Here is a 27,003-nt window from a genome sequence, read left to right on the forward strand (position 1 = left end):
GGGCCAAATCCTGCTCAGGGAAAGTTTGCTTTTCATAATGTGTAAGCTATGTTTTGTAGTGAAGAGATGCAAATGTACAAGTAAAATAATTTCACTGTTGAATTTGAACTATCAGGGTAACAAGAAAGCAGATCTTAGAGTTAAGAATATTGTTAAGAGTTGGATTTGAGTTTCCAAAGTTTGTTGAAATGCAGGTGTTCCTTAGTTTTTTAGACTGCAATATCACAAAAGCAATATATGAACATTTTAAGAAGAGTCTTTTAGTCCTATGCATTTTATTAGATACGTTTGAAAATATTAATTCCTTTGTAATATTGTAATCCTTTTTGTTTATAGATTGAAGCTGGACAATACTGTACTTTTGTAATTTCTACGGATGGCTCTGTAAGAGCCTGTGGTAAAGGCAGCTATGGAAGGCTAGGACTTGGTGATTCCAATAACCAGTCTACACTGAAAAAACTGACTTTTGAGCCTCATAGATCTATCAAAAAAGTATCATCCTCAAAAGGATCTGATGGTCACACATTAGCATTTACAACAGAAGGTGAAGTCTTCAGCTGGGGTGATGGTGACTATGGAAAACTGGGACATGGAAACAGTTCAACACAGAAATACCCTAAACTTATTCAGGGTCCTCTACAAGGAAAGGTGGGTTTATACAGTGGAACTTATTTTGTTATGCCTTTTTAATTTAGTGTTTACTTCCTTAAGGCTTCAAAATTTTCTACTTGTATGTAACATTTCTGTTTTGTACTAGAGATGATTTTTAGGCCATATTTCAGCAAAACACTTAAACATGATCAGCTTTGAGCATATTGTATGAGTGTGTGTGTCAGGGGGGTGATCTCATTTGCTGAGAGAGAACTTTGTGCTTACATATTTTGCTGAAGTGGGCATTAATTCCAGAAGGTTGTCACTTTACTTAAAGTAGTATTACTCATAATAGTAATTGACTGGCATCTCTGAAAGGGGGTGTCCACTGCTTGTAAAGAAGCTTTGTGGTTCCTTTTGTGCTTTGCTGTAGATTCACATCTTTAAAGAAGAGCGGCTGATGATAGGCAGGGGTGGGTGTTTCTTGCTTTATCATCTTAATGCTGCTGTCAAGCCAGGTTGTCTTGTAACATACCCTGTTATAAATTCTTTTATTTATATTGGCTTGATTAACTAGAATTTGGCCAGGTGGCTACAACTTATATGTCTGCAATCATATTAACTCCCCCTTCCCTTTACAAATACTTATTAAATACTATAATAAATGATTCTGTAAAGAATGAATTTATGAACAAATTCAGTGTTCCTCAGGAGGGAACTATAATAGGATTTTAATACACTGGTCTCTTAGAAGGCGGACTTTCAGTCTGCTCTTTGACTTCGAATTCTGTGACTTCTGTTCGTGCAACAGGTTTGGGATCAGCAGTACTTTTTTTCTTTCTTATAACGCAGGTAGTTGTATGCGTGTCAGCTGGATACAGACACAGTGCTGCTGTCACAGAAGATGGAGAATTGTATACTTGGGGTGAAGGAGACTTTGGAAGACTAGGTAATTTTAAATTTCTTACATAAAACTGATCTGACCAGACACGTTTGGAAAAACTCCATCTGTTCAGTAAATGGCACTACATATTTATTAGTCAGACTTTTCTTTCAAAGTGATAGTGTAAGGAGTCTTGAAACATCACAAGTATAGCATATTTTTATAAAAGGTAGATGTTCTGTTTCTACTCAGATTTTTAAAACAAGATAACTATTGCACTTTCTTATCTTGCTGGAAAAGCTTATGTTTTTGGCAGGGCAGAAAAAAGTCTTGGCATATTTTTCAGTTTCTGTGTTCCTAAAATGTAAATAAGAGTGTAAATCAAATGCAGTGATTCCTAGTCATGAACTGTGAAACAAAAACCCCGAGAAGAGTGAATGGTCTCTGTTTTATTTCAGTTGACTATCAACTTACCCTAGAGTTTTCATATTTAGATTGCAAAGTAAACTATTCCATGGAAGATTATTTTAACTTCTAAGTCACATACCTTTCACAGGGCATGTCTACACGAAATGCTATGCTGCTGCAGCAATGTAGCATTGGTGGGCACAAACTGTGATGCTGCAGCTACATAGTAATGCGCTCCCTTGCTATAGCACACTGCTGCAGCAGCATAGCAGCTAAAAATAATCATGTCCTTGACAGTACGGTGCAGTACGGTGGTGTTACTGCACCATTGTTTAGTACTTCCTAAAGTAATAACAACGCCGTAGGGGCATGTGTAGACATGGCCACAGAGTCCCAAACTGTCTCTTGTCTTCTCTGCTGACAAAAACCCATTTGTCAAAAACTCCATTTTTTCTTAACTTGTGTAATATAGTTATTTTATAACACTACTTCCGCTGAACACTGAACATTTGAATTAAAATGTAGATCAAGATTGTTTGTAGAATATATAAGTAGGATTATGGGCAAAACTATCAGTTGAAAGTTTGAAATGTTGTGGCTAATCCCATATGTAGTCATCAGAGGAATAAAGTTGGATAAAAAGATAGCAAAGGCTTTTGTTGTGTAAGGATTAGTGTGTATTTGTATTTAGTTTTCTTTGGAGGCATGTCTAATTTTGCATATTTTATCTTTACATAATTAGGCTATAGCTTACTAACTTGAAAAATGCACTTTCTATTGAATAGTAGATATGATAATGGATAATTTGGTTTAGTTTGCTGGTAAAATCATTAGCAGAAATAAATTCCTAAATCAAACCAATAGTGCTCCAGGAATTCTCAAACAGGATGAATCGTATTAGCTGCACCAAATGAAAAGTAACCTTGATTCTGTTTTATAGTTTCATAACTTGCAAATTTGTATATGTTTTCTAAAAGTTATTAGGAAGTGATTTTTTTCACTGCAAAAGGGTGGCTTAAATTACAGTATCTCTAAAACATTACAAATTCTTCCTGAGTAAAGTGAGCTACTCTGATTTATTCAAATTTGCAGACAATTGAAGCAATACACTTTTTCATAAATATGTTTTTTCATTTATTTGATTTTTGTCCTGTGTTATCTTGGATGTTGCGTAATTTAGTTTTTCTTATGGCACTGCCTCTACACTTAGGACTTGTTGCATATCAGAGTCCACTTACTTCTGTTCTCAGTAGACGAATACTTCTGCTGGGTGCTGTGAGGTTTAGGACTTTTCTGCTGCATATTAGATAAGCTACCTGTTTATGTTTAGGTTAAGGGCTGCCATAAAGAAGAGGGAGAACCCCATTTCTTTTTTCCTGCAGTGTAGGACATGGACCAGTGGCTTGAATTTTCAGCGAAGTAGTTTTACATTGGATATTAAGAAAAACTTCTTCACTGTTAGAACAGTGAGGCAATGGAATAGACTACCCAGGGAAGCTGTGGACTCTCCATCCATGGGGGTGTTCAAGAAGAGGTTGGACAGCCACTGGTTGGGGGTGATCTAGGCATAGCTATGCCTGTGTTCTTTTGTGGGTATTTCTAATGCTTCTTAATTTTGCTGGTTTCTTCATGGGGCTGGGAGTGATTATTCCCTCCCCATTTCCCTTTTTCTGCTATGTCAGATATTTGTTTTTTAAACCTTCCTTGGAGGCATTGGGTTTTGGCTGTAGCCAAGGCTGGGGGTTTTGACTGGGGTGTCCCAGTGCTCCAGCTGAGACTTAAATGTGGAGGTTCCTGGCTAAGTGAATCATGCCCCTCTGCTCAGGGTCAAACCTGTCGCCATATTTGGGGTCAGGAATGAATATTATCCCATGGTCAGATTGGTATGGCCCAGAGGAGGTTTTACCTTCTTCTGTAGTGGGAGGTGTGGCCCTCTACATGGGATCTCTTCAATGTATATTAACAACTTTTTAGAGAAGCAGGACACTGGCTGCTGTGGTCCCCTTGGTAGTAATATGCCTTTAATAATTTTTCTATTAACTTCTGAGAGGGGGCACAGATTATTTTTATTTTTTATTATTTATATTACAAGGTTGTGTAGCCTGGCAGAGTCCTGTTGGAATTTTCATACAGAGTGGGTCTTAAGATTCCCAGAGGAAGAAGGAAATGCATAATTTTTTCCCCTTTTTCTCCCCCCCAAGGTCATGGTGACAGCAACAGCCGTAACATTCCAACTTTAGTAAAAGATATTAGTAATGTAGGAGAAGTTTCCTGTGGCAGTTCACACACTATAGCTCTATCTAAAGATGGAAGAACAGTGTGGTCATTTGGAGGAGGAGATAATGGTACGTAAAACCTAGAATGGAATTAGTAGTTAATAAGTCTCATTTATGGTCTGAGAAATGATAGTCTTTTAATATATTTTTGTAAAATCTTCTGCTCTTCAATTGGACTGAGTCCTTTTATAGATAATTACTAAAACTGATAGTGATGTGGAGAGCTAAATGGCTGTTCCAGGTGCAAGAATGGGAAATTTCTTATGAAATTATGTAGAGGGTTAGCAAGGAAGAAGAGGACATTATTGTGAGAGAGAGAAGACTGGAGTTCATGTGATAATCGGAAGGCTTTTTTTAAAGACAAAAATGTATTTGTACAATACAATTACAATTAGAAAAACAGTTACTATTTCTGATTGTATATTAAAACTCCATTATAACGTATTCTCTGTTCCAACAGACTCTTAAATATCTCCAAGAATTTAATAAGGTTTGTAGATGATATTACTGAAATACAGTGATTGGACACAGGCCTGGGACCCAGAACTTATGGTCTTGGTTGTTATATAATCTTACATAGTTAAGTGACTTATCCATCAGTTCTCTATCTCTTAATTTTAGAATTCTTCATAAATGGGAAGATCTCATAACTGTATTGTAATTATATAACAGCTTTTCTAGTTGTCTGTGCATGGTAATACATCCGGGTATGAGAGATCAGAATCTAATCAGTGGTTTGAAAGTAGGTGAACTTGTCAAAAAATGCATTGAACACTAAAAGGAGTTTCATCATCTTCATTACATTCAGAGCCTGTAATACATCTTAATCTCAAATGCAACAGTTTATGTACTATAGTTCTGCACAGACATCTTAAGTATATTTATACCATATGAGTGCTCATATAAATCCATTACAATTTCATATTTTTTCATCTATATTATAGTCTGCTCCTGTAAAAAAGCTTACCGGTACAAATACTTGTTCTGATACTTCATGGTATCATTTTTGTTTTAATAAGAGTTATCAAGTTATAAAGAAGTCAAGTAGCAAGAACTGTCAGATCTATGAAATGAAAGCTATTCATGAAGATAGCATAAAATCTATCTGCAAAGGGTTTTTTTAATGTTTGTTTATTTTTTCAGCTTATGAGATTCTTAGTCCATGAAGTTTTGTTAAGACTTATATTTATAAAGACTTTTATTGATATATATTTTTAATATTAGCATTGATTGTACTAACTGCCTTATTTTCACAGAAAATTAAAAAAAAACATCATAAGAAGAAACTTGAGTTTTGACCCTTGCTGATTTCATAGCTAGTTGTAGGTCAACCATGCAAATTGCATTCCCTTTTTCTCATCTCTTTAACTAACAGTGTCTTGATTAGAGCTTGCTGTGTCATTCAGATTAAAGTTGCAGCACAGCTGTTTCCCAGTACATTGTGTGTAGAAGGCAAAAAACTAGGAGCAACTCCAGTTGGAGTCACCAGTTAATGGAACTGGTTAGTTTTTCAGGAAATACCAAGATGTTAAAATTCATTTGGTTCCAAATTAGAATGAAGACAAAAATCTTTACTGCCCCACCCCCCCAGCCCTTAAAAAATTTCAGTAATAATTTTTTTAAGCATTTCCTTTCAACTTACAGTATATTAAAATACTGACTTTAAACTGTTTGTACAATATTTATTACTAATGTAACGGATGTAAGAAAACCAAAACAAATTAATCAAGGCATCGGAAATCTTGTTGAGTCATACACTTTGATTTCTACCCAAAAAAAATTCAGGTTTCATCAAAAATTGTTCCATCAAGCATTCAGTAAGCTCTAAACTCCATGGAGCTTTGATGTCCTTTCACAGAAAATAAAACAAAAGGCTGTAGTTGAAGAAACTTTGAAGTTTAAATTATTTGGTTGGCTTAACGCATGCTTATAAGGACTGCTAGAAAAATTCACATCCTTTATAGGTTATATTTTTAAGAGGGGAAAAAATTCAGTAGACCTTCTTTTATTTTGCTAAACATGCCAGGGCTTTAAGTATTAGATGACTTTAAATGACATCATAAAATGGGGAGCTAAACAATGCATTAGTGAAGAAAGATCGCTATTGACCTTATTGTTTTAATAAATGTTTCCATTTAAAACTGTAGTAAAACACGTCTATAGTCTTCCTTCTATTTGATAGCAGTGAAATTAAATATTTAGCCTTTTTTTAAATGAAAAACTTGGAGGTATATTTTTGGAAATGAAAAATTCTCATTAGAAATTTAAATCTTCATATGACTTGCCTATCAGTTTACTTTAGTGTAATGCTATCTTGTATCTCTTCCTAATAGGCAAACTTGGCCATGGTGACACCAATAGAGTATATAAACCTAAAGTTATAGAAGCTTTACAAGGAATGTTTATTCGGAAAGTGTGTGCTGGGAGTCAGTCTTCACTTGCTTTGACATCAACAGGACAGGTAGGTAAAAGAAAAAACAGACACTAGGAACAGATTTTATTTTAAATAGGTCATTATTTACAGGTTCATTATTGAAAATTGTGTAGTGCTGAATATTTTTGCTGAATATTAAGCTTGGACCTCAGATTTACAAGCCAATTAAAATTATATAACTTCAGTAATTAAAGTAATACATTATCTAATACACTATTACTCATAGTATAATGTTAAAAGTTTCTATACATATAGTTTCTGTTTTTTCATTATTTAGGTAGTATTCCGTGTGCCATGAACCCAGATCTAGCAGCTCATATATGTTAAGAAAGTCAGTTAAGCATGTACTTAGGTCCTGTAGATGTCAGTAATAGTAACATGCCTAGTTAAATAGGAATGGTTCAAAGCAGGTTTTTAAATACTATATTCAATAAATTGGGGGAAAAAGCATGAAAAAAGATAAAGCAGAAAAGGCATGAAAAAGATGAAACCTGTATCCCAAAGGGTGTGCTAGCCAAATAAAACAAACCTTTTACTACAATTAATATACACAACTTGAATAACCATTGGTTTTTCCTTGTTTGATGTATTTTGGTACTTGGATCAATCTTATTTTACTCAAACTTCTGTTACTTATGTGATTGCAACTCTTTTAAGAATGTTTCCTCTAAGTAATATTGGAAAGCACTGAATGAAGTTTGAATTATTATAAAATGAGGTGACTTAATTCCATAAATGGAAAGGTGTTCAGAATTAAGGCTTAAATTTATATAAACAGGTTAGGTAAAGGACAAAGTAATGCTGAGACAAACAAACAATACAGAGACTGAAAAAATAGGAATCATTTTATATAATATGATATATAACACATGCCCCGCTCTCTCCCTGATTTGTGCCCCCAGTAAGCATGGGGCTGCAGCCTGGCCATACCTGCATGGGCAGGAGCTGCCTCCACAGCCCAGCGGTAGGATCCAGTGCAGGAGAGAAAAGTGGGGTGGCAAAACATTGCTGCCCCCACTTCTGCCACCACCAGGACCCTCACGCCAGTTCTGTCGCCACCAGCATGGGGAGTAGTGGATGGGGGAGGGCGGGCTGTGCTGCCCTCACCTTCTCCTGCCAGCTGCTCATGTGCTGGGCCGCGACTCTACCCCACCACTGTGGCTCGTCTGCCACTGCTGTTCCCTTCAGGGAGCAGCTATACCCTGGAGGGGAAGTGAGGTGGGGGGCAATGTGTGTGGCCTTAGGGGAGTGGCATTGGCGGCAGTGGCTGGGCTGTGGTGTGGGGTACAGCCGCAGCTCAGCACATGAGTGGCTGGTGGTGGGAGGAGGTGAGGGTAGTACAGCCCCCCCACCTTCACCCCCATTACTTCTTATGCTACTGGCTGCACAGCTGGCATGGGGGTCCTGGCAGCAGCAGCTGCAGCAATGAGTCTCACCACCGGCTCCACTCTCCTGTGCCAGGTTCCGCTAGCTGGGCCTTGGAGGGGGCTTCTGTGTTTGTGCTGGTCTGACTAGGCTGCAGCCCCGGTGCCTGTGGATGTGCAAATCTGGAAGGGCATGCCCCACACCTTCCACTACAAGCCCCATCCTGCCACAAACTTGGAGGGAGGGGGGAGTCTTGGGGGCAGGGGGCACCTGGTTGAGAGTGAAGGGCACTGGCGGGGCTGTGGCAGTGAGGGCCTGTAGGTTGGGAGTGAGAGTCAATGACAGGGCTAGGGGACTGTTTTCTGCTAAAACTGTTATACTGGGTTGGGACTAGCCATCAGTATTTACAAATGTGTCCTGGTACAAAAAAGTTTGAGATCCACTGATTTAAAGGGATCCCTGGCACGGCTTTACAAGCAGTCATGGTGCTCTGGTGTGGTGCCAGGGGACTGGAAAAGCGCCAGTGTTGTTCCCATTTTCAAAAAAGGGAGGAAGGACGACCCAGGAAACTATAGGCCAGTCAGTCTTACCTTTGTCCTGGATAAGCTTTTTGAGGCAATTCTCCTGGCGCATGTCTGGAAGGGGCAAGCAAGGGAGTGTATGCTTAGGGGCAACCAATGGGTTCATTAGAGGCAGGTCCTGTCAGACCAACTTGTTTGCCTTCTATGACCTGGTGGTCACAAAATCCTTAGATGCAGGTGTAGCAGTGGACATAGTCTTTTCGGACTTTAGGAAGGCCTTCGGCACTGTCTCTCACCCCGTTCTCATTAAAAAACTAGGAGACTGTGACATCAACACCTACACAGACAAATGGGTCACTAGTTGGCTGGAGGGCTGCACTCAGAGAGTGGTGGCGGACAGGTTATTTTCAGCCTGGAGGGATGTGGGCAGTGGGGTCCCCCAGGGCTCGGTCCTCGGGCCCGCACCGTTCAACGTCTTCATCAGCGACTTGGACGAGGGGGTAAAAAGCACCCTGTTCAAATTTGCTGATGACTTCAAGATGTGGGGAGAAGTGGGCATGCTAGAAGGGAGCAATAGGCTACAATCGGACCTAGACAGGTTACAGGGGTGGGCAGATGAGAACAAGATGGGTTTCAATGCTGACAAGTACAAGATGATGCACCTGGGGAGGAAGAACCAGCAGCATATCTATAGGCTGGGGAACTCCCTTCTCATCAGTGCAGAGGCAGAAGAGGATCTTGGAGTCATCATTGATGCCAAAATGAACATGGGCCGGCAGTGTGGGGACGCGGTCAGGAAGGCCAACCATATCATGCATCCACAGATGCATCTCGAGCAGGGCCAAGGAGGTGATCCTCCCCCTCTATGCGGCACTGGTCAGGCCACAGCTAGAGTACTGCATCCAGTTCTGGGCGCCGCGCTTCAGGAGGGATATGGACAACATGGAGAGGGTTCAGAGGAGGGCCACTCGCATGATCAGGGGGCAAGCCCTATGAGGAGAGGCTAAGGCACAAGAGAAGTCTGAGGGGAGATCTAGTGGCCTGTTACAAACTAGTCAGAGGGGACCAGCAGGCGTTGGGGGAGTCCCTGTTCCCCCCAGCACTACCAGGAATGACTAGAAATAACGGTCACAAGCTGGCAGAGGGTAGATTCAGGCTAGACATCAAGAGGCGCTACTTCACCATCAGGGCAGCTAGGATCTGGAACCAACTTCCAAGAGAAGTGGTGCTGGCTCCTACCCTGGGGGTCTTTAAGAGGAGGCTGGATGAACACCTTGCCGGGGTCATTTGACCCCAGTACTCTTTCCTGCCATGGCAGGGTGTTGGACTTGATCTTCTTGGGTCCCTTCCAACCCTACCAGCTGTGAAATTATGAAAGTCATTAGTCTCTCAAATATTTTTTTTTGTTTGTAGGTGTAAGTTGGAACATAACTTATTGAAATGTTTTTGGTTAGGGGTTGTTTTTTTTTTGGCCTTTGCCTGCCAAAATAATTAATAAAGGGAATACAAATTGGTTGATAAGTACTTAACTGGGTAAAGCCCTGATTTGTATGACGTGTATATATACAATTATACAACTTGTGTGTACAGCAGTGGTGATTAATTATTTTGGCTGGAGGGCCACTTACAAGTTTTGGTGAGCTGTTAAGGGCTGCTAAAATCTTTCGGAAGGTATCATCTTAGCCAGAAAAATACACATACTAAAAATCAAATGTCTACTATAACATTTTCATTTTATTTCAAAAAATAATTTTTGTCCTTTGTTTTTTTTGAGTAGTGTATATAGAAGCAATTGCATAATAGCTCAAAATAAAGTCTTGCTCTTGTATATTGTGTGAGGGCTGGGACAACACTGGGTGTGTGTGGTGTGTGTGTGTGTGTGTGTTGGGGGGGAACGTGTGTGTGGGGGGGAGGGGCTGCCTGTGTGTTAGCTCCTGGGAGAGTTGGCTTGGAGGTCGGGGAAGAGAGGGAGGCAGGGATGGGCAGGGAGCACATGTAGCAGAGCTTGTCTGGGCAGTGCAGTGCATGTGTAGTCTGCTCCCCTGTCCTCCCCCAATCCAGCCTGTAGCTGACCCCATAGCACTCTGCCCACTCCTGCCCAGAATAACCTGTACTGTGCTCCTGCCCCAAACCCAGCAGATGGCCCCAGCTGGTGCACACAGCTATCCAGCAGAGCTGCCCAGTTACTGCTCAGCTCCCCCTACTGCCAGCAGCAGCTTCTTCTCCTCTTGCTTCTGCTGTGCTGCTCTGGGCAGCAGGTAATGCAGGGAAGTAGTGGGGACTTGTGTTGGGCAGCAGATGCCGAGCCAGGCAGGGGGTAACTGCACCTGGGCAGCTCCTGCCTCAGCATGTGGGGCTTCTGGCTGCCTTCCACCCACTCTGCCTGCTCAGCATGATGAGCAGCCAACTGCAGGTGGTCAAATGTGTGGAAGGCAGCCAGGAGCTGGGGCAAGAGCCACTCAGCTGCAGCTTCCCTGTGCTACCTGCTTCCCGAAGCGCTGCCACAGGGGCAGGAGGAGGAGGAAGAAGAATTGCTGCTGGATGCCTGGCAGAGCCGAGCTGTACCTCTGGCAACTTCAGTACCTTGGGTGGGAGGGAGCAGGGCGCAGCCCCATGTGGAATGCCGCAGGGGCAGCTGCCGGCTGGATCCAAACAGTTTTTGAGCACCAGCCCACAGGCTGGATCCAATCATTTGGTGGGCCTGATCTGGCCTGCGGACTGTGTTTTGCCCTCCCCTCATGTAGAGTTAAATGTCCAATTGCAATAATTGCATATGTAATCATCTGGAACTTGGAATCTTGACAGATACAATAACTTGTTGAAATAAATTATGTTTGTTTTTTAGGTGTATGCGTGGGGCTGTGGTGCGTGTCTGGGCTGTGGTTCTTCAGAAGCTACTGCCCTTAGACCCAAGCTTATTGAAGAGCTGGCTGCCACAAGAATAGTTGATATTTCAATTGGTGACAGCCATTGCTTGGCACTTTCTCATGGTAATATAAATATGGCATTTAATATTTAGAATCTTCTTTTGATGAAAAGACACAAATCTCACATTTTTGTTTCCTCCTTTTGTTGTTCCTGTAGATAATGAAGTTTATGCTTGGGGTAATAATTCCATGGGACAGTGTGGTCAGGGAAATTCTACTGGTCCCATTACCAAACCAAAAAAAGTAAGTGGTTTAGATGGAGTAGCAATTCAGCAGATTTCAGCAGGAACTTCCCATAGCCTTGCCTGGACAGCCCTTCCCCGAGATAGGTAAGTTACTGTGTTATTTGTAAAAGTACATTGATGAGTGTGTTTGTCCTTTGAAGCTATTACTGAGATTGTACACCATGTGTTAAAATAGTGCTATTGCAGCAGAAACGTTGTACGTTAAGCATTTGTCTTTTTACTGTTGTGGCTCATTTTCACTATTGGTTCATATTGAACAGCTATGACAACAGTACATTCAATCTGAAAAGTATTTTTGTTTGAAGATTTTGGACATTGCATCAAGTTGCAGCAAGGGAACTCCTAGGTGCTGCCTGCCATGCCTCCTATGAATGGCAGAAGGCGTGATCATGGAGTTGAGCATAACGCAGTGGGAGCCCCTTGTTTTATTACACGATTAATTGAATGAATTTGTGATCAGGTCACTACTTAAGGTGCGATTAACCAGTTCTTGCCTATTGTGTTAACAAAGAAGAAACTTTTGAACCTGTATAAACAAGAAAGTTGTACCAGATAAAATATTAAGTTATGAATATAAATAGATTTAATTAAATTTGGGTAAATATTTGCATGTATACACTGTTTTGAGGAGAATGGCTTTTTAGTTTGGTTTGGATTGGGGTTGGCAATTTATGGCCATTTGGGCTGAATCCAGGCTAGGAAGAGATTGGATCTGGCCTCTGAAGGGCTAAACTAGCTTTGGGGCCTACAGTGGTGGCTGGTTATAAGTGGCAGGGCACCATTAGTAAAAAGTTGCTGAACCATTGTATAGTTTTTAGGAAATTGATTTCAGTTAACAGAACTAAACTATTCTGTAAAGATCAGTGTTTGTGGTGGCTTAACTTGAGAACTTTGGATAATGCCTAAGACCCTTTAACAATTTTAAAGGATTTCAAACAATGTATTAAGACATGCTTTTTCAACAGATGCCATGTTAGACAACAAAATTTAAAAAAAAAATCAGGCTGCTTCTAATAGATGACAATATCCTTTTCAACTCTGCCGGTACTGTATTTAAAACTCTTTGGCAAGATTCCATGATGTCAGACTTGCTCTGGGAATGCATTACAGCTTCTGTAGGAGTCAGTTGAAGGAGGAAAGATCTGTCTCCTTACATTTGTGGGACCTGTAAAACAAAATAATCTTCTTTTAATTATTCAGTGTTTGATTTGTAGAGAGATTTACAGGAGAGGGAGAGAAGCTAGCTATAAGGATGAAGAAGACTGGTGTTTTCTTTGTAATAATTTGTTCAAGGTGTGAGCCAAACATTCATGAAACAGTGAACTTCTAATCCATGCAGCTCTTTTGTTTGATTCTAGACAAGTTGTGGCCTGGCACAGACCCTATTGTGTAGATCTTGAAGAAAGTACCTTCTCCCATCTCCGTTCCTTTCTTGAGCGGTATTGTGATAAAATTAACAGCGACATACCCCCTCTTCCTTTCCCTTCATCAAGGTATATATAAAACAGGCATGCTTAATTTCTTTTTTTTCCCTCTTTGGTACAGCAGTGATGCATGGTTCTGATGCTGTTTGTTTTTAATTAGTAAAATATTACAGATAGTAACATATTTTGTTTTCTTATATTAACCTGTTTCTACTTTTCAGGAATGTTTTATTTTTGCAATGCAGTAATTTTTAAAATAAAAAATTAAAGCTGTACCAGAAACCTCTTTATTTGAAATTTATAAGTGGTGAATTAATCTTTTCATTTTAAATTATTCCTTTGTGAAGTTTTCTGGACACACACACACACACACTCTCTCTCTCTCTCTCTCTCTCTCTCTCTCTCTCTCTCTCTCTGTTTGCCTGACCTTTATAATTTCCATTCCTTTTATTGAGTCCTGTTTCATTGGTTATTTAGCCCATTTATTTGTGCTAAGTTTAAAAAAATTGGAGTGATAGTCTGTAGATTTTTTTGGTTCTCAGCTTGAGAACATAAAAAGGTATGTGTACCACCCAGTGGACTCTGCTGACTACAAGGATCTTTCTGCTCAATCTATTCTTGTCAGACTCTTGGGGTAGGGAGCCTGATCTGACCCTGAGCATCTAACTAAATATTTTTATTTCTTTCAACTGTTAAACATTTTTTACATTTAATTAAGCATATTTGGCTTCCTTAACTGCAAATACCTGGAAAATATCACTTTCAGAATTTGTATATATTTTTAAAAAAGGAAAGAAAAAATTATTTTTATATTTATTTTTATTTTGCACAGCTGTATACTCTTATATCAAAATAATTTCAAAATTGAAGTGACCACTGAATAGTCTTCCTAGTTTATACATTTTGTGTACAGAGTTTTTGTGTTCTGTGGTTTTTTTGTTTTATAAAATTGTACAGTCAGATTGGCAGTACCTCTCTGAAGAGTTGATTTCAAGTCATGCTAATTATTTCTTCTCTTCATTTGGCTTGTCAAATGTCACAGTAGGACACATCAGAAATACTGGTGAACTGTACAGGGTGGTGAAAATTGCAGCATAAAAGTAGTGAGAAGAAAGTTTGATGGACAAGCAAACATTAAGAATGACTCTTCTTTTTTTTTTTCTCTCTCTCTCCTCTTTCCCCGGCCTTCCTCCCCACTTGTTCCAGGGAGCATCACAGTTTCCTCAAATTGTGCCTGAAGTTGCTTTCTAATCACCTGGCTCTTGCATTAGCGGGAGGAGTAGCAACTAGCATTCTTGGACGCCAGGCAGGCCCACTTCGAAACTTACTGTTCAGGCTTATGGACTCCTCTGTCCCAGATGAAATACAGGAAGTAAGTCATTTAATATCATCTATCAGTTAGTTGTCTTAAGTATGTGGTTATTGTCAAAAGCAGGTGTTCTGTAAAATGACTCCCCAGGAATCTGGAAATTTGGTGGTGAGGGACTGGTGGTAATTAACACTGCCACCACTCCCCCACTGCCAAGTTTCCAAGCAGGGCAGGATTGGGCCCCAGCCATGCTGGCCCTGCGTAGTGGGATTGGGATTGGGATCAGGATCAAGATCCAGCCTGTGGACTGACCTGACATGACTCATCTGGCCTGCAGGGCAAAAAGGTTTGGCACCACTGGTATAACTGATACTTGATTTACCAGTTTAAAAAATAAAACCAAACCTCTGTTGAGGCTGTTGGTTATGTGATTATTGAGAATTATTATATGTGGGATCCTAGTTTATTTCCAATCTTCTTTTTAATCATACTTGTAAAGCTGTTCTGTATGTTTTCCCTTGTTTTGAATGAGTTGCTCTCCTTAATTGGCAACATTATTTTTATCTAAAATCAAATGGGGGAAATAGAAAATCTATGAGTAACAGAAGTTTGTGGGGGGGACGGGATAAGACTATACTTCTAATTGTGAACACCCACAGCAAATGCCAGATTTATTGACTTGTACAACTGTTGCCATTAGAATAATGAGCTTGCAGCATCAGGCTCCGATCTGTATACTTCCTTATAACTTTTCCACAATTTATAGAATGAGCTATGGTACAGCAGTTACTTGTGACCAAAATCATGAAATCACCAAATAACTACAGAGGGACTTAAGGCACTTGGAGAGCTTCAATTGTTAAGTGCTCCAAAAAGTGAGGATACAGTTGTAAGCTGATGAAACATTTCAAGTTGGGCCAGTCCACCTCAGAATTGGCCCTGGAAGAACAGGAACAACTTTGAAGCACTTCTTGTCGCATTTTTACACTTCAGCATAGTAGACTAGGGAATTACTGAGTTTGGAATCCCATAATCCTTCATTTCCTACCCATCATTGCTTCAAGGAACTGTCTCTGACTCGAGCTGAAATCTACTGCTCCGAGGTCATCCAACCTGCATGTCATTTGATCTCACCTGTCTATAGCCAGGTATGAAGGCATGCTGCAGCTTTATTTTACTGGATCTCCAGTCAGGACACTCAGCATCTCCTGCACTGGAACAGTCTTGATGTCCATTTGAAGTATGCTGATGGAGCCTGCACCCAGAATGTCAACATCACTGTCCTTAGTTGCATCTGCACAGTGGTCAAACAACTGGAGGTGGATGGGGGTAATGGACCTCTTTGCTATCTTGGGTTTATATGAAATCTAGCACTCGCTGTGCTCTAAAATTGCCTCTAAAACGACTGCTTGGGAACATAACTGGCTGGTACCAGTGCTGTACCACATAAAAAGTACTGAAAACACAGTTTGAGAAGGCACATGTTGCCACTTAGGTCTTTGTAGATGACCTGTACTTACTCTGAGTGGACTAACCATCGTTCTGTTTGGGAGCACTGAGCCAAGAGGCTTACCAGCCATCTGGGCATGACCACTCTGATGCTACTGGCATCAACCGCTCCCACAACTTCACACCAGACCAGTCTGTCAACTTCCTGCCCTACTGTATTCATCTGTGCAGCCGACTCCCCTCCCTGTTTCTGCCAACTGCACCATTTCCACCCCTGCCAAATCTTGTTCTCCTCTACTGACAAATATCCTCCCATTCCTGTGACCAGCCAGACCTTTCTCCCATCACTCAGAATCCAGCCACTAGGGGATCAGACAGTGCAGATGGCCACCCAGCCACCTGGTAAGTTTAATCATTCCAGCATAGTGACAGCACTCATGTGTTTTCATACTCCTGGCCCTTCCCAGAGACCCTGGGCGTCATTAGGCTGTCCTGATTGTGGTGGGAGGGCTTCCTGGCAGTGGTGGGGCATGGGAGAGGAGGTGCCATGTTAGGATTCTCTGCTTTAGGGCTTGGCAAGACTCTGTGGGGCTGTTGCTAGGGTGATTAACTACTCTCCCCAACCATAACAGTAAATCAATTATGCTGAAAGGGAGAGTGATTGAGCTGTGTTTTTGCTGGGGGGGCGGGGGAGGGACAATGGGTAATGCTCTGGAGAGTTCTGCCTGTTCCAGAGTGGTGTTCATGGAGTTGTGTGATGGTTGTCAAATAATTCACCATTGGGTAGCATAACACTGCTTTGCTCCCTAAATTGGTGAACAATAACCTTTTCTCTTCTCACCTCTCAGTCAGGGAAAGCCTTTTCTATTTCCAGCCGTCCTTCAGTTTCTATTAAGAAGGAGCTATGGTGAGCGCTGACTTCACTTGAGCACCAATTACACTCCCACCCTTGCCAGTTAGTTGGGCCAGTCACTCAGGAGTGGCCAGCACTAGCTGTCCACCACTCACTCTGGGCACTCCCAACCACTTTTCCCAAGTGGCTAGTTTGGCAAGCAAGTAAGCAAGGGAAAACAAAGTGATGTAGTAAAACCCAGATAATCCCGTTCAGAACCTTTGATATGCTCTTGTTTGACTTGTTGGTGCTGGCTGTGGGAAGATAGCTGCCACTCACCTCCTTCTGGTGCTCATTTCCCAGAAAGCTGCAGATGAGTACCCATGCCCCTCCATGGAGGTCTCATGCTTCTTCTCCACACAAGTCAGGGCCTCATATTTAAAGGTAGCCCTCTTCTTTCCATAGAGCCAGCAAAGCAGGCCTCTCCAGGGGGGTAGATATTTGGGCAGGACCATCTTGTCCAGCAATAGGAGACCCTATAGAGTGGTGTTACCCCACTGCTTCCCTCAACGGTTAGTTGTCTATGGAGCATGGTCACATGGAACAGGGCAATTTCCCTATAGAAGAAAGTGTCCTGCAAAATTAGGAGCAGTGCTGGAGAGAATCTGAGATACGGATCCTGACCAGGGAGCCCCCACACCTCAAGGAGATATCCATGTCAGTGGACAGGGGAGAATAGTAAATGTTTTCGATCTGAGCCTTCAAGAGGCTGAGAAGTGAATATACTACAGGAGAATAGTAAATGTTTTCAATCCGAGCCTTCAAGAGGCCGAGAAGCGATCGGATCCCTGAGCTGGGTTTTGGGAATAAGTGGCTACTGTCCTGGAGCACTGGGAAAAAAGGTTCCTGAGGTGGGAGCCAGGAACATGTTGAGGTGTTCATCACTATATCTTTACATTGCTGAAGGTTAATAATGGGTTCTTCCCTGCCCCCACCCCTTGCTTGTCATTTCAGGGTCAACACCTGCTGCAAATGGAAATACTGCAGTAATGGGCATAGAGGCCCCAGGGTCACCACCCAAGACTGCAGAGCAGATTCACCTGACATAGGAGAAGATGCAGCAAGGGAAAGTTGTTGGCTGCCCTGGTTGTGTCATCAGAAAGAGTTTGCTTTCTGATCTCCCACCTCCCCTGCCCAGAGTTTCTTCCAGCCCTGGTGGCAGGCCTGAGATCAGGGCCACAGTTAAATGACATGGTTACAGATTCAGATACACCAGAGACGTGCCTTTGCATAGCCCTTGTGCATCTCCAACTCCCTTCCTTCTTTGATTCCAGTGTTTATCTTTGCATGAGCTCAAGGTCTAGGACCCTTACTTTCAGTGATGAGTTGGGGGCTGGAGCAACTCAAATCTGGAACAGTTCTGGTCCACTAAGGGTGTTGCAGCCTTGAACTTATGCCTCCTTTGATTCATCTGTTCAACATGATGGCATGCTGTCAGAGAAGCCTCTCCCCACCTTCCCTCAGGCATCACTTGACTGAGCCTCCATTTTCCCCACCTTTCTTTTGACGAAGTGCCCTGTGTTCTTCCCATCCACAGCCTGTAAAGCACTCCCTTGTAGCTAACACAGGTTTTTGGGCTGTTACAACTCTTTATCACTGTCTTTCAACTCTACAAAACCATATAGTAACCATAATTTTTTAATATTTTCTCAATAAAGTTTTTAATCTAAAAACTTGCTTAGAGAACTTTGGTTCTCTAAGCAATCGTTGGCTGTGCCCTTTGCCTTTGTTAGTTTTCACTCCATTGTGCCCTCTTTTCGCTCTGCAGCTGGCATTGTTGAAGGGTTTGTCTAGGCATCCTTGACAAGAACATTCTGATGATGGTTATGCTTTAGGGTCTTGCTACATTCTGGCCCTTACACTGCCAAACTTAACTCCTCTGCCCACTCTTCTCCCTTGGTCTCATAGATGTCCAGGATGCAGACCAAGATCAGCATCAGAGCAGGTAGCACTCTGGCATCCATGTGCATACCCAGTATCCCTCTTTGTGTCTTGAAGTGTTTAAAGCTGTACTTAGTTGTCATGTGACAGCTGCTCTGTTAGTAGTTGAATGTGTTTTTCCTGGTCTCCAAGTACCCAACCTAAAACTTCAGGAGCTGGAGCAGATGGAGGGGGGTGAAATCATAAATTCTTCCACTTGTGTGCTTGTGCAGAGCGCCATCAGCAATGTCAGAGGCACTTATTTGGAGTTCCCAAAAACCTTGGCATCACAGACTTTAGCTGATGAGTGGTGGTCATGTGGGTAGTATGTCCCGCAATAGTCCATGATATCCTGCAGCACAACAGAGCAGTAGCCCTTGAGAATTGTATGCTCTGGGCAAGAAACAGGTTGGCAGAGTGGGGAGGGAAGCTATCTAACAGAAGTAATTCCCAACCCATTTGGAACTTCGTGGTTCAAAACTAACCCTTTTTTAAAATAAGATTATTAAATTTACTTTAGATACCAACAGATAGTGTAGGTACCATATTGCTCTGGTGAGATACTCAAGCATGGAGCAAATTTTTTATTTCTGTTTCAACCTGTCATATTCCTGCATGAAACTTAGAGTTTATCATGAAACAGTTTCTGTAGCTATAGTAGTCTGAAAAAAAAAAAAAGGTAACCTTAAATTTGAAAACTAGCTTGTTTAATAAAATATTTCCTTTTGCTAAACCATATAAAGGCAATGTGTAAGTTTGATTTAATCTCTCAAGTGTTCAAGTTAAATTTTGAGACTACATTAAATCACTGAAGGATGAAAATTCTGTTTTAAGAGCAGATCTTGGAGCAGCCTTGGCATTACAGCCATTATGAAACTTCCATAAATTGAATAGAGTGTATGATATTATATAAATAGGTAAAGGAGCGTATTTCCCAAGGAGGCTAGTAAATTATGAATTGCAAACCACAGGTGAAAAGCACAATATAATATGCATGTATTTTCGTTTATTTTTAAATGCATAAATGCATAAATTCAAGGTGTTCAACCCTTTTTGAATTGTCCTTTTTAAGCAGGGACTGACCATTATACTAAATTTATGATGGTTGATTTAATTAAAGTTTATGGTAGTTTATAAAGGAGAACTTGGATTAAATTTAATTTTCTACTGTATGTAAGTATTTTGAGATCAGTCTCTGAAGTCTTGCAGCCAACTTCTTCTCTTCATTGCTGGATTTTTGTTCTGTTTAGTTTTGTTTTGATTCATACCTGTATAACTGAGTAGAAATTAGCATTCCATAATTTGTCCCGAAAGCTGCTGATACAAGGAACTGATAAATTCCAGAACCTTAGGTGAAGATTAGAAATTGAACTGACAGTTCTCATGGTCAGAATCAACACATTTACTTCAAGTGTTAGAATGAGTATCAAGCTAAATTATAGATATGCTGGATCTTTGATTTAAGTTATAGTCATTTTTTTCTAAAAGTGATATTGAATTGGTATGAATGATTTTGAAATATACAATTTGGCTTTTTTTCCCCTACTTTACTTTTAGGTTGTAATTGAAACTTTGTCAGTAGGAGCAACCATGCTACTTCCACCACTGCGAGAGAGAATGGAATTGCTGCATTCTCTTCTACCGCAAGGCCCTGATAGATGGGAGAGCTTATCAAAAGGGCAGGTAAGGCCTTGTAAAATGTATGTAGCTCTTTCCAAGCAGTTGTGTGTATCCTTATGTTAGAGGTTACATCTGGCATAGTTTGGTTAATTACTGTTAAGGTTCAATTTAATTTAACAAATTGGATTAACCTAACCTTAATCTCATTGTCCTGAGTCATTTTAAAATAATTCTTACAGCATATAGTGAGTTTTTTAATATATATATTTTTGGCTTTTGCAACACTACAGGTGAGTAGCTGTTACTATCTCTGTTTTTACAGATGGTTACAGAAGATTAATATGGAAAAGTTAGCTTGCATAGTGTCACACAGCAAGTTAATGATTGAACCTAGGGCACTGTTGTCCAGTGTGTGTAGGTGGGTAGCCCTTTTCCCCCTCCCAAACCTCAGTGGTAATGAGGGATGTGTATAATCATGAATTAGGTGAGTGAGTGTGCTGCAGCAGTGCCCTGGAATGTGCTACAGGCCAGCTCTTCCTTATTGTCTTCAGAAAAAAAGAAAGGTATATTTGATGAGTCACTATGGAGAAGAAGAATTATACCTGGCAGTGCCTCATTTGTTGGAGCAGTGCAGATCCTGTTGAGACATTCCTTTTGTTTATTTTATCATGAAAATTATTAGAAAGTAGTTCAAGAAGGACTCACTCCTTGGTCCTCACCCCTTGGCTGGAAGGGTAGCATGGCCTGCCATGTCCCCACCAACAGTGTGGGCAGCATGACCTGGAGGAGAGAGGGGGAGACTGGAGACTCCAGCAGCTGTAGAAGTGGTGTGGGAATGGCATTTGGGTGGGATGTATGGCCCACAGGCTGCCAGTTGGACAGCCCTGTGTTAATGCAAGTCTCATTTTAAATCAAAAGGATTAAACCTGAAATATCAGTTTTGTCTTAAAGGAAATCTAGAAATGTGATAAAAATTAGTATATTATGCTGTTCCTGTGAAGCTTGGTTAAAACAAAACTGATGGGCAGTTTCATTTTCAGAAAACTGAACTGAATCAAGTGACAAGCTGAACATTAATAGAACAGTGTGTATGTTGTGTGGATACCTTTTAACAGTTATCTATGTATAATTTATTTACCATATGCTGTGGTGGTACTGAGGGAATTTAACAACATAAATATTGGTTGTGCCCAGAAATCATCTGAAAATGATTAATAAAGAGTAATCTGTCAATTAAAAGAAGATTATGCTCTGAACTGTATGAGGGGAAAAGCATACTTTGGTAGTGAAAAAATGCTGAAACACAAAATTGGCTTTTCTCTACATTTTATGCCTTTAAAAAAATCCCTTGTTCACTGTAGTTGTGGTGACTCCTAGGATTTGTCAATTCTGCAGAGTAAGGGAGAGATGCTTAAACTCAGTTTAAACATGCTAGATTGTATATTGGAAGCAATGTGGCTTTGATAGATAGCACAGAACTGTGTGAACTATTTTACCTTGCTAAGAAATGGCTAGCTTGGGTACCTCAACACCAAGCTCTGCAGTATATGCTTTTACATAAGCTTTTGTACCTCTTCTCCAATGTTGCCGTTCACCTTAATGGCTTCTAATAATAAAAACACTAACTACATAATTACTATATTCACTCAAATCCAAGACATCTTTGAATTTAAGGCGACCCCCCACGATGTTCTAGATATGGAAAATAATAACAAATGTATGCATTTTTCATGTCTAGAAGCTAATTATTGGAGGGTTGTCTTGGATTTGTACTTCCTGCCACTGCAGTAGGTCAAGCAGCCATCTGGGGGCAGGTGGTAGGGGTGTCAAGTAGCCTGACAGTTGCTGCTTTGCCCCTTGTGGTGCTTACTCCATTTCCTGGTCTGCAGTAGGGGATGAGCCAGAGGGTAAGTGGTGAGGGAGGGGTGGGGGCAGGCAGTAGTTGGGGGGCAGGTGGTACTGGGCAGAGGCAACAGCTGGGGGAGCAACAGCTATGGCTCAGACTCTTAACCCAAGCCTGGGGGCTGTAGCCTCTGGCTTTCCCTCCTCCCCCCACCCCACTGTACCTGAGTGGAAAAAAAACTTGTCTTGGGTTTGAGTAAATAATGGTACTAGAGTGCCAGTTGATACAAACATAGTGAAGTTTTTCCGCTTGTGCATCATTTACTCTGTTTTTAGTGAAACAGAGCACAAGAATTGTATCTGCATAGACACAGCTTGCTGTCTGTATCTTTTAAGGTTGATAGATTAGATTTGCAGAAGGCCTTTAGTCTGGAACCTGACCTATCTACTAGAATCATGACTACATTGAACTGAACAGCTCTAACCAGAGCTGTCCAGCTGGTGTTCTGTGGGCTCGATGGTGTCCCTGAGGCATTAACCACTGATCCTCAGGCTCCTGATTCGGGCACTGCTTCCTCCACTGTTTCAGCTGCTTTTTCCGGGCTCCCCACATTCCTCCTTCTCCTTCCATTTCTTGCCACTGCTCCTGGGGATGAGGTGTGGCAAGGGCAGCCCATGGGGTAGAGAGAGACCACAGCCAGGGAACCCAGGAACCCCACACACCACAAGAATAGCAGAACAGTGTAGTAGAAGGAGCACGGCTGCTTTAAGGGGTTGGAGGGAGGGCTGTGCAGCCTACAGTCCATTGAGTGTGTGGCCCAAGGGGTGTATGGCCTTCACAGCGTGTCTAGTGGGGGGCTATGATCCCTGGTCACTCAAAAGTTAGACAGTCCTGCTCTGAATTATCTTAGTTACTGTTAGACTGTTTTCTAGTACAGTATATTTATTATCTAAGTTTGACAGTCAGCAGTAAAAACTCATACCAGCTTTTTGTTGGTAGCTGGTTATAGCACCCAAAAGAGCTGTGCAAAGCTTCAGCCCCTGATTTGATTCGGTGGAGGTTCGGCCGAATTTGGTGGCTGAATCTTTGAATCTGAATCGAATCAGAGAACCCTTTAATCTCTCCAAATCGAATTAGAACCCTCTGAATTGATTTGGAAAGATTTGGCAATTTGGACATAGGTGCAGCTTTAAATGTTTTTTCTACGTACTTCTAGGTAGCAGGTGGCTCATGAGTGCTGTGATGCTGGGGCTCATGGAGAGTCACCCAGGAGCGTGGGGGCTCCCCAGCATGCACAGCAGCAGACCTGGAAATGGACAAGAAGCACTTCTGGTCCACTTCCAGGTGTGCTCAGGGGTCCCCCCCACACTCCCTCTGGCTTGGCAACTGGTGCCTCCTGAGTCTGGGGGCTGCACCTGGGGTCTCCCTGTGGCTGATCAGTGAGCCAAGGGGGCCCCCCAGTGCGCTGCCTAGTGGACCTGGAAGTGGACCGAAAGTACTTCTGGAAGTGGACCTGAAGAATCTTCAGATTCGACCGAATCGAATCAGAGACACTGAACTGAATCAACACCTTGAATCACTGCCCTGGATTCAGGCTGACTCTGAATTGAATAGGGCCTATTTGCAGACCCCGATCGCCCAACTATTTTTAATAATTAAGTATTAAGAAAATGGTTTAACTTTTCCTGATTTTTAAGCTCATTACTATTCTGTCTTTGTTGTCTAACAGGAACAATTATTCCTATCTAATTCTTTCCTTTTAGAGAATGCAGCTGGATATTATTTTGACAAGTTTACAAGACCACACCCATGTAGCTTCCCTACTTGGTTATAGCTCACCATCTGATACAACAGATATTTCTTCTCTGTGTATTGGCTATGGAAACCTCTCTGATCAAACATATGGTGTCCAAAGCAGCCATCCAGATACTCATCTTGCTGAAATTTTAATGAAGACTCTTCTAAGAAATTTAGGATTTTACACGGTATGTTTAGGATTTGTAGCAGTAATGTTTTGAATAATTCAGGAGCTGAAACCTTAAGATTTTCTTCACTTTGTTTAAGTAGTATATTGTTCTACTCTTCAAATTTGTTCAGAAGATCGGGAACAGCAACTCCATACTCATTAACTCTCTGAATCTGGACTAAAATCAGTTTACCGTCTTGTGAGATTAAGGATCTAATATTAATGTTGTTGCAGTTGTATATACAACTCAAATATAACATATGGTAGCGTTTAAGACATGTTTTTGTGTATGAAAGATGAACATCTCTTACTATTCTTTAAACCATTCTGGAGCCTATTGTCCCTGGAACATTTGGGTATTGTTTCATGTGTAAGTTGAAGTTCTGAGTCACACCAGAATATGACAGCAGAACACCAAGAATTTGGCCATCATTTTATCAATTGAATGCATTTGGAGAAAACTTTCCAGTAGTAATTCAGCCAGAGCAGGTCAACCCACTTCTCATAATCTGTACCAGCTAGGGTGGTTCCCCTCAGGTGCAGGATGGTACAGCATTTGGGAGGAAAAGGACTCCGAACCTTCTCCCTAAATGTGTAGGTGCCATAACTTTTTTGCTGCATCATTCCTTCTAGGGAACCAAAACATTCCCAAAAGGAGTTGGGGTAGAAGAGGTAAGAAAACTTTATGCAGTTCTTCGGGTTCTTTCTTTTGCTGGCTGAGAAAGAGAGCAATATAGTTTCCAGGTCCCATTGATATCTAATTCCCCTCTGTCTTTTGAAAATCTCCTGCCAGAGATTTTCAGTCCTGATAACAGTTACAGTGACTGTTCCAAGGATCAAACTGCCTGACTTCAGGTCCACTTTTGTTGGCTGGGATTTTTAAAGGAGCCTAAGGGAGCAAAGAACCCTTTGATTTTTAGGTTGCTTTCGAAATCCCAGATATAATTGCTAGTGATAGAAGGTGTTCCTTTTGAGGTAAAAGTAAAGTATTATAATACATAAAGGCAGGTGATTGATGATTGTTCCCTTTGTTTATAGGATCAAGCCTTTGGAGAGCTGGAAAAAAATAGTGATAAGTTTTTACTCGGGACATCATCATCTGAAAACAGCCAGCCTGCACATCTTCATGAGCTATTGTGTTCACTACAGAAACAATTGCTGGCTTATTGTCACATCAACAGTGTTAGTGAGGTAAATAGTTTGCTTATATGTTTTTTGGAAATACATTATAACTCGTTAGCGATTTGTAAACATCAATGCAATAACGATTTCAAGAAGGTTGTTTGGTGTACCTGACAGTTCATAATATTAAGAAAAATTGCAACATTCTGAAATATGAATACTTCATATTTTGGTGTATAAAGGGCTTTTTGCAGGGGAAAAATATGTTTTAAACTCTGGAAAAGTAAATATGCTTTTTTGTTCTGTTTTGTTTCCAGAATTCTAGCAGTGTGGCGCTGCTACATAAACACCTTCAGCTTTTACTGCCTCATGCTACAGATATCTATTCACGTTCTGCAACTCTGCTTAAGGAAAGTTCTTGGAATGGCAGTGTTGGGGAAAAACTAAGAGGTACATTTTGCTAAAAAAGTTGTATTTAATGGAACACCACCAAGCTAAAATAAAACCAAATGAAAAGGAAGCAAGTTTTGATTCCACCCTGTATCTGAATTTCCTCTGACAATTTTTGTTTACAATCCAAAAAGTCTTCAGTGGTCTCCCTTTTCCTTTGTTTGCTACATGGAGCGGTTTTTCCCACAGTAGAAAATTGTCCGAGTGTACAGACACATCATCGGGCGCATGATGCATTTGATAGCACATAGGCTACAAAGTAAAAATTTCAGATAAAATAAAGGTTGTTTTAACCTCTGATCACATTTGGTGAGAATATTTAAAGTTGACCTTCCTTTAGTGAGTGCAGGTATAAAGTGCGGATTGGATGTGTGCTAAATAAACATGATCCCAACTTAGAATTTACTTTTTAAAAGTGTTACAGATTAGGATTTTGTATGCAGAAAAATCTAATGCTTTATATTGTATCTTTTTCTATAAGGTTTTTTTTTTTTTTTTAACTGTAAGTTACCCTGAGCCTTTTTTGGAAGGGTGGCATATAATATGATATTGCTAATTAAATGCTCATTAAGAGACTGTATGTTATTTTATACATACAAATCATTTTAGCATTTCATTGTATGAAATCATAAAGGATACTTAGATTTTTAAGGATAGTTAAGATGTTTCTATCAAAACTTCCTTAAATACAAAAGGGTGACTATTTAATATTTTAAGGCTTTTATATTGATGAAGTAAAAGAGCAATTCAAATTCACTGAAAATCTCTCTCTTTTTTTTTCCCTTTTAGATGTAATTTATGTATCTGCAGCTGGCAGTATGCTCTGTCAGATTGTTAACTCGCTATTGTTACTGCCTGTGTCAGTAGCCCGTCCTTTATTGAGTTACCTGCTAGATCTGTTGCCACCTCTAGATCGCCTTAATAGACTGTTGCCTGCTGCTGCCCTTCTAGAAGATCAAGAATTACAGTGGCCACTTCATGGTAAGTAAAATAATTGTTATTTTTGACTGAAAAAGGAGGAGATAGATAAATTTGCTCTCTAAATTGGAATGTGATTTAACCATCTTCAGTTAGGGTGTGATTTTTTAAGCTACAGTGTTTCACTGTCCTTCCTTTCTAGTCTTTTAAATTTATTACCGCAGATTTGCTATAAAGGAAATATTTTGACCGCAAAACAAAGAGTTTGATCTTGTAAGCCTAAAAATCTTACTCACTTTGGGAGTTTAAGGTGTATGAGGGATGGGAGAATGCTGTCTAAAATGTCATATTAACATGTGAACATGTACTTTTTTACTGAAAACCTTCTAGGCATGCTATCATATATTTATAATACTCTAATATCAAAATATTATGTTTTT

At 40.8% G+C, this 27,003-nt stretch overlaps 1 protein-coding gene across 6 annotated transcripts in view; it reads left to right on the forward strand.

Moving 5' to 3' along the window:
* HERC1 (HECT and RLD domain containing E3 ubiquitin protein ligase family member 1) overlaps nt 1-27,003 on the forward strand; it is a 163,961-nt gene that overhangs the window by 35,621 nt on the left and 101,337 nt on the right. For all 6 annotated transcript variants that reach the window (XM_019533386.1, XM_019533388.1, XM_019533389.1 and 3 more), the window contains exons 5-17: nt 337-652; nt 1,448-1,540; nt 4,084-4,227; nt 6,492-6,619; nt 11,324-11,468; nt 11,563-11,734; nt 13,009-13,143; nt 14,281-14,446; nt 20,202-20,327; nt 23,871-24,092; nt 25,112-25,264; nt 25,513-25,645; nt 26,435-26,626. In XM_019533386.1, the coding sequence (XP_019388931.1) occupies nt 337-652; nt 1,448-1,540; nt 4,084-4,227; nt 6,492-6,619; nt 11,324-11,468; nt 11,563-11,734; nt 13,009-13,143; nt 14,281-14,446; nt 20,202-20,327; nt 23,871-24,092; nt 25,112-25,264; nt 25,513-25,645; nt 26,435-26,626 (2,125 nt within the window). The remainder of the gene's footprint in view (nt 1-336; nt 653-1,447; nt 1,541-4,083; nt 4,228-6,491; nt 6,620-11,323; nt 11,469-11,562; nt 11,735-13,008; nt 13,144-14,280; nt 14,447-20,201; nt 20,328-23,870; nt 24,093-25,111; nt 25,265-25,512; nt 25,646-26,434; nt 26,627-27,003) is intronic.

This window comes from Crocodylus porosus, unplaced genomic scaffold (genome assembly GCF_001723895.1).
Source record: "Crocodylus porosus isolate Cpor-Errol unplaced genomic scaffold, CroPor_comp1, whole genome shotgun sequence".
Lineage (NCBI taxonomy): Eukaryota > Metazoa > Chordata > Crocodylia > Crocodylidae > Crocodylus > Crocodylus porosus.